The sequence below is a fragment of the Pinus tabuliformis genome, chromosome 7, assembly GCF_031772625.1.
Source record: "Pinus tabuliformis cultivar Carrire ecotype Pingquan chromosome 7, CPIR1, whole genome shotgun sequence".
Classification (NCBI taxonomy): domain Eukaryota; kingdom Viridiplantae; phylum Streptophyta; class Pinopsida; order Pinales; family Pinaceae; genus Pinus; species Pinus tabuliformis.
The window spans coordinates 35,880,514-35,895,735 of NC_142293.1; the positions used below are offsets into that span (position 1 = coordinate 35,880,514).

At 40.9% G+C, this 15,222-nt stretch overlaps 1 protein-coding gene across 1 annotated transcript in view; it reads left to right on the forward strand.

Annotated features, from left to right (window-relative positions):
• LOC149245120 (uncharacterized) overlaps positions 1–15,222 on the forward strand; it is a 280,773-nt gene that overhangs the window by 84,946 nt on the left and 180,605 nt on the right. The window contains exons 3-4 of the mRNA XM_089457651.1: positions 13,718–13,828; positions 13,973–14,282. Of these exons, the coding sequence (XP_089313777.1) occupies positions 13,718–13,828; positions 13,973–14,282 (421 nt within the window). The remainder of the gene's footprint in view (positions 1–13,717; positions 13,829–13,972; positions 14,283–15,222) is intronic.

The following is a 15,222-nucleotide window of genomic DNA, read 5'->3' on the forward strand; positions in this document are numbered from 1 at the left end:
CCATGGGATAAGGACATAAAGGCACAAAGGTTGATCCTTGAAGCTATTAAAGATCATCTAATTCCGCATGTTGCAAAAAAGACGAGATCTAAGGAGATGTTTGATGCCTTGGTATTGCTTTTTCAAAATGATAACGTGAGTCAGAAAATGATTCTCAAGGGAGTGCACAATGAACCCCTCTGACAATGTGACCAACTACCTTATGAGGATCATACAGATCCGTGACCAACTTGCAACTATTGGAGAAGCTATATTGGATGTAGAGCAACTCTGAATGGCTTCACCAAGGCTTGGGAACCATTCATCATAAGCGTCTGTAACTGGGAGCATCTTCCCTAGTGGGAGAGACTTTGGGATGACCACATCCAAGAGGAGACTCATAAAGGGTCTAGGACCAACAAGCAGGGAGGAGGAGCAACAAATGAAAACTTAGCCCTGGTTAGCAAGACGAAGAAGACCACCGAGAAGTTTTCCATCAAGAAGGGTGACAGTCAGGGAGAGGGACAATAGTCCAAGCAGAAGAGAGATATGAGCAAGATCAAATGCTATATTTGCCATAAGAATGGCCACTTTGCTTCTTAGTGTCCACAAAGGAAGAAGGGCAAGGGGAAGTCGCAGACAATTGCAATGACAACAAAGACACAATTGAGCGAGCTTGCTTCCAAGTTCGAGAGTGAATTTTCACTCGTGTCTTTCCTTTCTACTAGAACTATTGCTAGAAGCGCTTGGTACTTGGACAGTGGTACCTACCTCCACATGACACAAGCTAGAGAGCTATTCGGTAGTTTTGTAGAGCGTGACTCACGGATCCATATTGAGCTTGGCGATGATGCCAAGTATGTAGTGAGGGGACAAGGGGCAGTGCAGTTCTAGCTTGAGTTAGGAGGGTACTTGTTGTGCAAGACGTACTCTATGTACCTCACCTAAAGAACCTTTTGTCCATCTCAGTCATGGAGGATAAAGATTATGAGGTTAACTTCCAAAGGGGGCAAGTGTTCATCTGCCTAGAGGGAGCTAGTCCAGAGACTACAGTGAGGAATGGAGTCCAAGAAGGGAACCTATATAGACTTCAAGGTTAGCCTGTTATTTTTGTAGCATGGGTTTCATGCTCAAAGTCATTTTATTTAGAAGTCAAGCACCCATTGAGTGCTTCTAAGGTTTGTCCTAATGTCAAGAAGTCAATACAGTCATTGTCATATGAAGAAGACCCCATTGGGCACATTGTAACCTGTCAAAAGAATTATTTTTGTATTTAAAAGTGGCAAAATACCCTCCAAGACTAAGTCGGTTTGGCAGCTAAGAAGTCGGCCTCATTAGGGCATGTAGTCATCCTTGGAAGCCTATATATAGGAGGAAAATTGACCTCCTATGGACACTAAATCACTCCTCATCATCCAAGCGAAGAAGAGGCAGAAGAAAGGCAATCGAAGAAGGATAGAAGGATGAAGAGCAAAGCGTTTGGGTTATTTCTCTCTCTCTCTCGCTCTCACATGCGAAGATAAGGTTAGGGTTTTGCAGCTGCAAGGTTGAAGTTGTGAAAGTTGTAGGAAGAAGGTCGAAGAAAGGACTCTTAGGTCACCTGCAAGCCTTAGAAGGAGAAGCAACTCAAGCGAAGGTCAAAGGAAGCCCTAAAATTGCTCACATGTGTGGAAGCAACAATTGTTGGAGGGGCCGAAAATTTCAAACCTGTAGTGGAGGCCGAAATTCTATATCTGGGGGTTGATATTGTGCAGCTAGAAGAGATTTGATTGGGTTTGACTTGGATAGAAGAAGCACATCATCAAGAAGGTCTGGCTTCGTCTTAGAAGGGTATTGGTTTTGGTCTAGAGGTCTTGGAATTCATCATTTGAAGAATCTATAAGAAGAGAAGAGATTTTGTGGGTTTTCCTCTCAAATGGAGAGGTTTTGGCCTTGACTTTCTGCCAACATCCCATGTTCTTGTGTATTGTTGATCTTCTTGTTTTGGTAGTTGTTTGATGATAAGAACAACATAACAATAAGAGAAGAAGCTAATAATCAAGAAAAAATAAAAGTACATTACAAGCAATTATCAAGTTTAAGAGAAATCATCCTAATTGCATCCTTATAGATTTCTCAACACTTTGCACTTTGGACTAAGGAAAAGGTTCCTAGACAAGGGGGAATCCCCTATTGGTTACTAAGTTCACTTCGAGTAGTGTGGAGTAGGAATAAAGAGAATCTAACAACACAAAATAAAGGAAAAAATGAGTAAAAGAAAGACAATTTTTTGGGTTTGGGTATTATGTATGGGGTCATGTGTGCAATGGCAGAGGGTGGTTCTAAAGGAAGACTAGGGAATATAATCAATCAAAGTGATATGCCTTATAATAGCCCTAATTTGGTTATTAGACTTACAGGTTTGATGGTGGAGAGGGTCTATATGAGATCCATGACTTGATGCAACATCCTAGGGTGGCCCCTACCGAAGGCTATTTACAAAGGTGTTGGATCTAGTGATGTCATATACCTAATGTTTCCATCTTGAACATAAGCAACACAACAGGTGCTGGGAAGATAGGGAAGAAACCCACAACCTTCGTCCTTACCATTGTAGTGACTCTTCTCTTCAATAACCCTTTGTTGACTCTTGTATCCATAAACTTGCAGATGAAACTTTCAATGGTGTTCCTAGAACAAAATGCCATACATATAGAAATTGTACATATACCAAACTAAGCTTTAAACAAATAAGTATCACATTTTATTCCATAGCTTGAAGCTCTTTCATTTACACTGAGAATCCTCTCACTTGCCAAAATCCAAGTTGCAAATGGAGAGGGCAAACCCTTATATAGGCTTTAGCTCTAACTCCTCATATAATAAATATTGTTTTCCTAGATCCATTAACTTCTAGGAATAATGATAAAATAGTCATATCCAACAAAACATTTACTAAAAGTGTTGGAAATACTGAGAGGGGGGGTGATTCAGTATTTCTTTTTCCCACTATTGTTTTACCAGTTAAAACATATATATTCAGAACACAAGATGAACAACAGGAATAAATGCTTTTATTAATATAAACTGTGCAGTAAAATAGATACAATATATAGATGGTTACAATCAGTTGCCAAGCTCCAACTTGGACTTTGGTGAGGCTCCAACCTCCAGAGCACCAACTCTATTTTGCCAAGACACCAATCTTGGACTTAGGAGCACCAACTCCCAAGGACTACAATCAGTTGCCAAGCTCCAACTTGGACTTTGGTGAGGCTCCAACCTCCAGAGCACCAACTCTATTTTTCCAAGACACCAATCTTGGACTTAGGAGCACCAACTCCCAAGGACTTCAATCCTTCCTGCTTTTGAGGCACCAGCCCCAAGGACTCCTATCCTTCTTGCTTTTGAGGCACCAACCCCAAGGACTCCAATCCTGTTCAGTTCTGCTCTCAGAACTCTTCTCTGCTGAGTTCTGTCTATTTACAGCTTCACTGTAGTCTCCAAACTACGGTATCAATGACAACCAGTTTTCTCTTGAAGTAGTCTTCCCAATTCTTCATACTGCCCACACAGAGTGTCCAGTACCCTTCATGACTTCTGATAATGTCTTCACGTAGCTTTAGTCAGTCTACTGTTAGCTGAACTAAGCTCTGCATAAAGATCAACTTCTTGTTCAAGCTTATAATCTCAGCTGGTTGCTTCTCCCCTTCGATTATTTGCTGTCTTGTTAACCCTACTGCTCTCTTTCTGTTCTGTTGGATCCTCTCGCTGCCTCTGTCTCCTCCAGCTTATTTTCCACAACGTTCAACAACCTTCAACAACATTCACCACTGTTGCTTCTGCTATCTCACACTCTGGTTCTTCACCATGCCAACCACTTCACAATCCTCTGTTTTTATTGTTTTATGCATTCCTGTGCCTCTGTCCATTCATTTCCTCTTTCTCATTGGCTCTTTGGCTTCCTCCTCGCCTACTTCAGCTTCCTCACGGTTGGCTTGTTTGTCGTTGTAGCTTCCTCTGTCTAGAGTTCAGCTTCATTTAACGGATAGCCACGTCCAATCGCAATCGATTTTGCCATGAATCACCCCATTTACCTGATGTTCAGCCTTCTAAAACCATCGGACACAGCCATCGTAAGCCTTTCGGCTTAAAACCACCCCGCAAGCAATATATACAAATATTTAATTACACAGAGAATATGATAAAAACAGTCAGAAGACTAAGGGGCGGACTTCAATATTAATTCACCCGCAACTATTCCTCTATCGGATCCGCAGTGTATGTTGCAATCGACACTCAAGGCTTCCAGGGGTCCTTTATACATCAACCGATGATATCTCCGATGACCGATGGGCCGATTCTCCTATGGACGCGATATAACAATAGGGTGCTATATAATAGGACCATCGGGTCCGCATACATTATCACAATTGGAGCTTCCAGAGGTTCTCCTATAAGTCGAGCCTAAAACATTGCCGATGACCGAAGGCCGATACACCACTGCTCCGATGAACCGGATGCGATATGATATTAAGCAGCTGTTGATATTCTCGTCGGTTCCGCAACAGTTCATCGCAATCGAGGATTTCCCTTGGCGGAGGTCCGATGCGATATCGCTATCGGCGATCGCAATGGTCCACTTGACACTGTATCGCCGCTCCCGAAGTGCCGATGCGATATAATATTATGTACTGGACCCGATACAACTCAACGCTCCCGTTCATAAAAATTCAAGTCCGCTTTCTGCGTCCGATAATGTATTTGCCTATGTACACACCTTAGCCTCCGTTTGCGCCTCCGATAGTGTTAAACACATATATGCATAGTTTTTGCCGCCGATGGGTAAATACATGAGTTTGAGACATATGTATAAGCCTTCCACCTCCGTTTGCGTTAAATGCATATTTATATGGTTTTTAACCGCCGATAATGTTAAAGCATGCATACATGGGTTTTACAGGCCCGATAACGTAATTGGATATATCTATATGAGTTCTGTGCCCGATGGCTCCTGATAACTCTGTCTGCTTCCTCTGATGCTCTGTCTACTCCTCTGTTGCTCCGATGGTTGTGTCCTCCGCTCTTCCTCTATGCTCCTTTGATCTGTCTCTGTGTGCTCCTCTTCTTTGGCATATATATGGCTCCTCCTGTAGCTCCTCTTGCTCCAATGTAGCTCCTGTCGTTTCCATCTGCTCCTCTGGTGGCTCTGTCTGCTCCTCTCGTCTCCATCTGCTCCTCTGGCTTGGCAGTGTCTTTCAAAGACCTCCTTGCATATATGTCTGTTTCCGCGTATATATATATATATATATATATATATATATATTTATGGCTCGGCTATCCTGATGGCCTTGCTCCTGTCTCTTCATGAATCTGCTCTGCATCCCCTTGGCTTCATGTCATCCTCTAGTATCTAGAATATTGCCATATTGACATCAATGACAACCTAGGTCAACAATCTCCCCCTTTGTTATTGATGGCAATATTCTTCTTCTCTCCCCCTTTGACATCAATGGCAAAGGAGTGCTCTGGGACTCCCCCTATCAAACTACTTCTGTTCTTCATGAATGGTAGATCTTCATGGGTCTGTGACTCCCCCTGTCATAGTGCTCTTCTTCTTTTTACTCAAGATAGAAGGATTGATGCTTTATCATCAGTTAACACATTATTCCCTCTTCATGTCTCAGAACTGCTTTATCATGGCTTCGACAATGCTTAAGGATGCTTTACTTTAATGTTTTCATTTAGATTGCAAATGGCCATACACCAAGTGTCCAAGTCCAAGTTTTTATGCTTCAATCCATATTGATGTCTCCATAGGTAGAATTGAGATATCTTCATAGTCCGAATCAAGAGAAACTGCCACTGAGATTGTCTTTCTTGTTGTCTTTCTTCAGATTTGAGTTCATTTGTGTCTTTGTGCTTCTTCTTAACTCACTGCCATCCTTTCCTTGTATTTTTGTACATATCTCAACTAGTTATTTCCTCTTAGCAGATTTAGATATCCAATCTGTGACTGTCTTTTAAATTTATTCTGCTGATTTGCATCTTCATGTAGTACTTCAGTTTTGTTATGTGCTGCCAGCTGCTCTTACTTCAGACTCCATTCCAGATGTATCTGTTTGTTTGAAGATTGCCTCTATTAGTGTCCATAATTTCTGTTCTCACATCAAATCCCCTTTCACTAATAGCTTCAGCGATAATGATCAAGAATTACAAGCTCCCCCTAACTGTATGCATCATCTTCTTTTGGCAGAGTCTTCTTATAAAATGCTTAGATTCTCAAAATTTAGGCCAATGACATATGTTGTTGGTTGAAGAACTCAAGGGACTTTCAGATTGTATTTCCTTCCTCCTCCATACTTGTGTAACTTTCTTCTTTTGCATGGTTCTAGCTTGTGTAAGAGCCCATGTTAAGTTACAATCATGTGCCATATGACCAATGTTGTGACACTTGAAGCATTCTACATTGTTCATGAATAAGAATTCATGATTTCTTCCTGCAAAATTGTTTCTTGGAGGTTGTTGGAGACTATAACCTCTATCTCTATGAGATGGTTGGGGACCATAACATCTATCTTTATGATATGCTTTATAGTCTTTTGCCATGTGACCAAAGTTTGAACAGGAATAACAATAACCAAAAAATGAATTTTGGTACCTGGGAGATGGAGATTTCCTTGATGTACTTCTGAAGCCTTTCTGCCTTGAGATCCTTTGATGATAACCATTGCCTCTTGCATCTTTGACATCATCTACATTTCTTCTTGGAGCAGGATTTCTTCTATTGTAGCCTTGATTTTTCTCCTTGCCTTTGTTGGAACTGGGAGCATCACCATTTCTTTCTGGCTTCTTCACATCCCTTTTGTTTAAAGCATTTTCATTCTTGTTTGAGGATTCACCTACATATCCGAGACCTGATTTATCAGATGGACATCTGTGATAGCTGAGCATGTCATCCAAGGCTTGAGAGCTCTTCAAGATTTTGTTCATCCCTTCAACCTTTGTTCTGAGGAAGACAATCTCTTCTTCCAATCTTTCACACTCACTATTCTTCTTTGCAAATTGTTCCTCAGTTTCTTCCTTGCTACGAGTAGCTTCAGCTGCTACTATTTTAAGGGAGATGATATCTGACTTCATTTTGAAGATTTCTTCATTCTTTGCTTAACTGCTCTCCATTTCCTTCTCAGCTCCTTGTGCTTGTTTTCTTGCTTCTTGTAGTTGAGATTTGAGAGAGGAGATCTTTATTTTGTACTGACCAATCTCTTCTTCAAGTTTGTTCAAGCTCTTGTGCCTTTGTTCAAGTTGGCTTGACAAGATATCTTCCTGCAAGTTGGCTTGACAAGATATCTTCCTGCTTCTTTGCTTTATTCAATTGATTTGTCATGGATATGACTTCTTCATGATGCTTTCTTTTACTTTGATCAAATTCCTTCTTAAGCTTGGCAAGCTCTTCATCCCTTTCTTGTACTTGAAGCTTGATGAGGTCAACTTTCTTCCTTGTTTGATCTTGGTCACCATCTAGAGCTGTCTTCTTAAGTTTCTCATTTTCCTTTTTCAAATTGTTAATCTCTTCCATTGCAATCATAAGTTGAGCGAGGAGTTCTTCTACAAAGTCTTTTTCATTCTCTTCATCTTCTAAGTCTGCTTTAGCCTTGACATCATCATTCTCATGTTCAGCTTCTATGATGGGTTCTGGATTTCCTTCTTGATTGATGGTCATGGTCAGTGCTCCTTTTGAGTGAAGGTCATGAAGTTTGTCCCATATATCCTTTGCTGATGAATATTTTCCTAGATTGTTCTTTACAGAATTAGGGAGCCCATTCAAGATTGCCTTTACTGCTTTTGCATTGTACTCCTTGGATTCTCTATCCATCCTGCTATCATCAATCACTGATTTCCAGATTTCAAAGCCTTGAGTCTGTAAGAAATTCCTCATTCTTGCTTCCCATATATTAAAGTTACCATTGAGCCTTGGAGCTTCCTCAAATTGATTGTCTTCTGTTTTAGTAGTAGAGGGAGACACATCCTTAGGAGGATTGGAGACTTTCTTCCTTGACCTTGCCATTTGTGTTCTAAATGTCGACCTTCAAGCTGTTAAGCTTTGAATGAAGGAACCTGCTCTGATACCAATTGTTGGAAATACTGAGGGGGGTGAATCAATATTTCTTCTTCCCACTATTGTTTTACCAGTTAAAACATATATATTCAGAACACAAGATGAATAGCAGGAATAAATGCTTTTATTAATATAAGCTGTGCAGTAAAATAGATACAATATAAAGATGGTTACAATCAGTTGCCAAGCTCCAACTTGGACTTTGGTGAGGCTCCAACCTCCAGAGCACCAACTCTATTTTGCCAAGACACCAATCTTGGACTTAGGAGCACCAACTCCCAAGGACTACAATCAGTTGCCAAGCTCCAACTTGGACTTTGGTGAGGCTCCAACCTCCAGAGCACCAACTCTATTTTGCCAAGACACCAATCTTGGACTTAGGAGCACCAACTCCCAAGGACTACAATCAGTTGCCAAGCTCCAACTTGGACTTTGGTGAGGCTCCAACCTCCAGAGCACCAACTCTATTTTTCCAAGACACCAATCTTGGACTTAGGAGCACCATCTCCCAAGGACTTCAATCCTTCCTGCTTTTGAGGCACCAGCCCCAAGGACTCCTATCCTTCTTGCTTTTGAGGCACCAACCCCAAGGACTCCAATCCTGTTCAGTTCTGCTCTATGAACTCTTCTCTGCTGAGTTCTGTCTATTTACAACTTCACTGTAGTCTCCAAACTACGGTATTAATGACAACCAGTTTTCTCTTGAAGTAGTCTTCCCAATTCTTCATACTGCCCACACAGAGTGTCCAGTACCCTTCATGACTTCTGATAATGTCTTCACGTAGCTTTAGTCAGTCTACTGTTAGCTGAACTAAGCTCTGCATAAAGAACAACTTCTTGTTCAAGCTTATAATCTCAGCTGGTTGCTTCTCCCCTTCGACTATCTGCTGTCTTGTTAACCCTACTGCTCTCTTTCTGTTCTGTTGGATCCTCTCGCTGCCTCTGTCTCCTCCAGCTTATTTTCCACAGCGTTCAACAGCCTTCAACAGCATTCACCGCTGTTGCTTCTGCTATCTCACACTCTGGTTCTTCACCATGCCAACCACTTCACAATCCTCTGTTTTTACTGTTTTATGCATTCCTGTGCCTCTGTCCATTCATTTCCTCTTTCTCATTGGCTCTTTGGCTTCCTCCTCGCCTATTTCAGCTTCCTCACGGTTGGCTTGTTTGTCGTTGTAGCTTCCTCTGTCTAGAGTTCAGCTTCATTTAACGGATAGCCACGTCCAATCGCAATCGATTTTGCCATGAATCACCCCATTTACCTGATGTTCAGCCTTCTAAAACCATCGGACACAGCCATCGTAAGCCTTTCGGCTTAAAACCACCCCGCAAGCAATATATACAGATATTTAATTACACAGAGAATATGATAAAAACAGTCAGAAGACTAAGGGGCGGACTTCAATATTAATTCACCCGCAACTATTCCTCTATCGGATCCGCAGTGTATGTTGCAATCGACACTCAAGGCTTCCAGGGGTCCTTTATACATCAACCCATGATATCTCCGATGACCGATGGGCCGATTCTCCTATGGACGCGATATAACAATAGGGTGCTATATAATAGGACCATCGGGTCCGCATACATTATCACAATTGGCGCTTCCAGAGGTTCTCCTATAAGTCGAGCCTAAAACATTGCCGATGACCGAAGGCCGATACACCACTGCTTCGATGAACCGGATGCGATATGATATTAAGCAGCTGTTGATATTCTCTTCGGTTCCGCAACAGTTCATCGCAATCGGGGATTTCCCTTGGCGGAGGTCCGATGCGATATCGCTATCGGCGATCGCAGTGGTCCACTTGACACTGTATCGCCGCTCCCGAAGTGCCGATGCGATATAATATTATGTACTGGACCCGATACAACTCAACGCTCCCGTTCATAAAAATTCAAGTCCGCTTTCTGCCTCCGATAATGTATTTGCCTATGTACACACCTTAGCCTCCGTTTGCGCCTCCGATAGTGTTAAACACATATATGCATAGTTTTTGCCGCCGATGGGTAAATACATGAGTTTGAGACATATGTATAAGCCTTCCACCTCCGTTTGCGTTAAATGCATATTTATATGGTTTTTAACCGCCGATAATGTTAAAGCATGCATACATGGGTTTTACAGGCCCGATAACGTAACTGGATATATCTATATGAGTTCTGTGTCCGATGGCTCCCGATAACTCTGTTTGCTTCCTCTGATGCTCTGTCTACTCCTCTGTTGCTCCGATGGTTGTGTCCTCCACTCTTCCTCTATGCTCCTTTGATCGGTCTATGTGTGCTCCTCTTCTTTGGCATATATATATATATATATATGGCTCCTCTTGTAGCTCCTCTTGCTCCAATGTAGCTCCTGTCGTTTCCATTTGCTCCTCTGGTGGCTCTGTCTGCTCCTCTCGTCTCCATTTGCTCCTCTGGCTTGGCAGTGTCTTTCAAAGACCTCCTTGCATATATGTCTGTTTCCGCATATATATATGATATATATATATATGGCTCGGCTATCCTGATGGCCTTGCTCCTGTCTCTTCATGAATCTGCTCTGCATCCCCTTGGCTTCATGTCATCCTCTAGTATCCAGAATATTGCCATATTGACATCAATGACAACCTAGGTCAACAAAAAGTAGAAAGAGTTTGTTAAGATCCACAATGTCCTCTAGGAGGTTACAACAAAATACTCGAGTAAATAATTCTCAATGAAGATCATATCTAACTAACTCCCAATTTCTAAGTCAACAATTATATAATAGTGGAGTTGTTGCAACTTCTTTCCGAAAATAGCCAATAGATTAGGGCACCTTCCTAGCTTGGGAATAGGCCAAGCCTAGGTTTTCAAAATAGTAAATGATGTCCTTATCCATAAGTGCGCCCTTCTAGAAATGTGTCGAAGGAAGATGGACATGAAATAATGTGGACAAATCATCTCATGAGTAGGTGTGCTAGGGATCAGCCTCACACAACGTGTGGCATGCTCCATGAGTAGAATAAGTCAACGAGTGTCCAAATGGCATGTGTAGATGATTGCAAGGTATATGAAGTGTTGGAGAACCAAATAGACACAAGAGTAATTGGACATCCTCAAGATGCATGGAACAATGTGCAAGGTGATTTCATCGTTAAGTGCAAGTGACATGTGCTATCATCATCATATGGTAGAAGTTCTCTGAGCATGTGGGCACCCTTAAGAAATGTTGTAGAAACACGTTCTACACTCACTCATCAAGTGAATAGATGGCTGAAACAATTCTGTGATCGAGTAGACTATGCACATCAACAAACTCAAACTCCAAGGTGATGAAAACCAGTGTTGTTAAAATCGCGATAAAATCGCGATTTTATCGGAAAATCGCGATTTTTTCATCTTGCCGATCAAATCGCGATTTTTATACGAAAAAATCGCCTACTTTTTTTTTTGCCGATTTTTACTGAAAAAATCGCGCTTTTTTCAAAAAATCGCGATTTTTTCGAAAAAAGCGCGATTTTTAACGAAAAAATCGTGGGGGATCAGGACAGCATAGTTTTATAACTTTTTTTGGGTTTTTTCATGCAATGTTTTTTGAAAGAAACAAATAATTTTTGAGTGGGGTAGCTTAATGATCAAGTCTAGGCCCTAGTATGGATATGCTATTCATGGTAATGTTAAATTCTTAAAGTAAAAGTGACATTCTCCTTAATCTTCATTTTCATCCTTTTACTTAAATTTTTAACATTACCATGAAATGACTCAGGATGTTTGAGAGTGGTTCCAGCCTCATTGGATTTCATATGGAGAAAGTAGAATTTTAGATTTCATTTAAAATCCAGCAGACTTATCAGTTTTTCAGGATTTCAGGATTGGGAGATTGTAATGTTTCTAGGTGACACCACCTGCCCGGGCTACCCCTGCCACCAGTAGAGGACGTGGTCTACCTCCTATAGCTCCTACTTCTAGTTCTTCAACGTCTAGATCACATCAGACTCCACTGCCATTTCCACCTGCACGGGCACCAACATCTACATCTAGAGGGAAAGGGAAAGCTGTGGCATTTTCTCGCAAGAGGGGCAGAGGAAATCAATAGGATTAGACTTTCATTTTATTGTATATGACATTATGACATGATGAGATACATTATCATATTTTTTGTTGATATTTTGAGGCTGAGTTGGGACTTACTATTCAGGACATGATTCAATGTTATGTGTGATTTTAGCGCTAGAAATGATATTAAACATCTTATATATTAGTTTTTTTATCATATTTATGTGTCAATGTATTTATTTTATGTTGTAGATGGTTTAGATATTAAAAAAATTGAAAAAAAATGAAAAAAAATGAATATTTTTGTGCCAAACGATTTTTTCCCGCTTTTTTCCGATTTTTTCCCGATTTTAACGATTTTTTCCGCTTTTTTCCCGGCGCCGATTAAATCCCGATCGCGATGTGTGCAACACTGATGAAAACCTCCTGTGGACTGTGCCAATGTGTTGGAAATCCATGATTGAGGCAGGGTGGTCAACCAAACAAAATTCTATTCAATAATAGATGACCTTGGTACCTTAATAGACACAAGAATCCAAGAACACCCTCATTCAAAGGTGTGACATGTTCACTCATTCTCCAATAGGTTGAAATGTCCTGAAAATGATGACAAGTGCTGAAAATCCATTGTAGAGGTAGGATGTTTGCTCAAGATAGTGTCTAGTCTATCAAGTGCAGTCATAAGAGCATGATACACACAAGAAAACCAAAATCTTCTTAATGAAGAAGTGCCAAACCATGACCAAGTTGAAAACCCCTAAATGCTGGAACAAGATGCTGGAACTCCTTCATGATGCAAGCTGGTCACCAAAGTTAGTGTGGTTCTAAGCTTCTCTGAACCAAGAGGCATGCACTTTCTTGGAGCCCCTTGAGCTAGAGCTCAACACATCCCAATAAACAAAGGAAACCATGCAACAATAATTGAAATTAAGTTGAGATAGAAAACACCCAATGGTAATATCAATCTCATCTTGCCTCTCGTGCTAAAATATCTGTCCATTGGACTGGCTGCCCTCTTTGTTGCTGTTTGAAGTTTGAACTGCACTCCCAATCCTAAATGGATAATTGCTAGATGATTTCATCAAGAGTGGAAGAGGGTCCTTATTCTTGGTTTTCCTAAATGCTGCTGCCACCGTTTCCAAGCTAACTTTTGCCTCTCTTTCCAGTTATCTTCTTTTGGGTGCGCTCACTCCTTGACATGGTCAAAGTGTACAAGGTACTCCCAGCAAATGGCCCTTAACTTTGAAGTAAGTGCTCTTAAATTGATTATGGAAAAATCCACATGTCCAAAGAACATTCCCTCCCCGTTTTAACTTGGGCCCAGGCCCTTGATGTCTTATAACATGCCACAATTGGAACTTTTTTTCTTGAGCCTGCTATCTTGCTAAAACAGTGTTTATTCAGCATTTGAAGCTGCAGTTGCAGCCCCACTTCCTGCTTGGTGCTTAATTAATCTGAGGTTATGATGGATCTATGCTGGTCTTAATTCATTGCAAATCCTGGTGTGTTTGAATGTTTGGTTTTCTTGACTATTTGTGTCTGTTGCTTGTATCTGATGCTATATCAGCTGGTTCTGCTTAGGAGAGCACTAGTTAATATTTCTGGGACCTTGCTTTACAGGAAAGACAACAGGCAATGTATGAAGAACAAAGGCAGCTCATCCACCAACAAGCACAAGCAAAGGCACAGATGGCTCGTTATGAGGATGAGTTGGCCAGAAAGAGAATGCAGGTATATGATACCTAATCTTCTGTCTTTTCTGATATGTTAAGGGAATTGTTTTCAGGATAATTTGTAGTCTTCTGTTTAAAAAAAATCAAGTTGCTAGAATCACATCAGACACTTTGGTCAATTTTTAAACTATTTTACTCACAGCAAGAACATGAAGCCCAAAGAAAACAAAATGCAGAGCTGGTAAAGATGCAAGAGGAATCCTCAATACGGAAGGAACAGATGAAGCGTGCAACAGAAGAGCAAATTCAAGCACAACAGCGTCAGACAGATAAAGCACAAGCAGAGATAGACCGTGAGACACTAAGAGTGAAGGCAATGGCTGAGGCAGAGGGGCGAGCCCATGAGGCAAAACTGGCTGAAGAAATAAATAAGAGGATGTTATTGGAAAGAGCAAGTGCAGAGAGAGAGAAATGGCTTGCAGCAATAAACACAACTTTTGAGCACATTGGAGGTAATGATGTTCTTAGTGCTTTGAAGCTACCCTTCACGCAATGTTTTCTTATATTCTTTGAACAGGCATAGCTTGGACAGTAGCATTGAAAATGCTTGCATCACTAGAAGCATGCTATAATTTATGCAGACTAGCATTCCTGTAGGCTGCGTATGAGATTTATAAAAAATCACAGTCCTGAGTTCTTCCTGCATATCTGCAGATGACTAGGGTTGTTGTAGCTTCTGTTCAGCTGCCTTGTAGTGTTAAGGTGAGCGGCAGGGCACATTCAGCTGTTTCCTTCAGATTATGTCCCTAGTAATTTCTTTGGAGAAACATTTTTATTGTTCCATATCAGCCAATCTTCACAACCTGGGGGGTGTCGAGTCTATTTTGAAACATGTGTGATGGGTTCATTGCTTGGAAACCAGGTTTCAGTAAGCATTTCCTGTAAGACACACTGATCCCAAAGGTAGAAAATTATTATTTTTGTGGATAATTTGATTGTTATGCAGGTTCTGAAAACTTCCTACAAATTTTGGTATAACCATTGTCAGTAGTGCACACACTTCTAAAATTCCATTCAAGTTGCTTGCTACAGAGAATCATGATGAGGTGCACAATACTGTGCGCATGAATTATCTACACGTTTAGAATTAAACAACCAAGTTCCCAAGGAGGGTCAAGATTTTCTTGCTGCTGGCCACATACTCTTCTTCAAAACCTAGTATGACATTCATTGTTCTTTTTGTAAAAATACATGATAAAAACATGCAAATATCTAGCCAAATGTAATATTATGCTGGAGGGAGAATAATGAAATGATAACTTTTCTTGGTTTACTCCAACTCAAACTAAATAAGATAAGATATTTTATCGGTGTCCAGCAATGATCACAACAGTAGGTCAATGGAACTGAAAAGTACATTCCACGAAGAAAGTACATTGTGGCAGTGTGAAC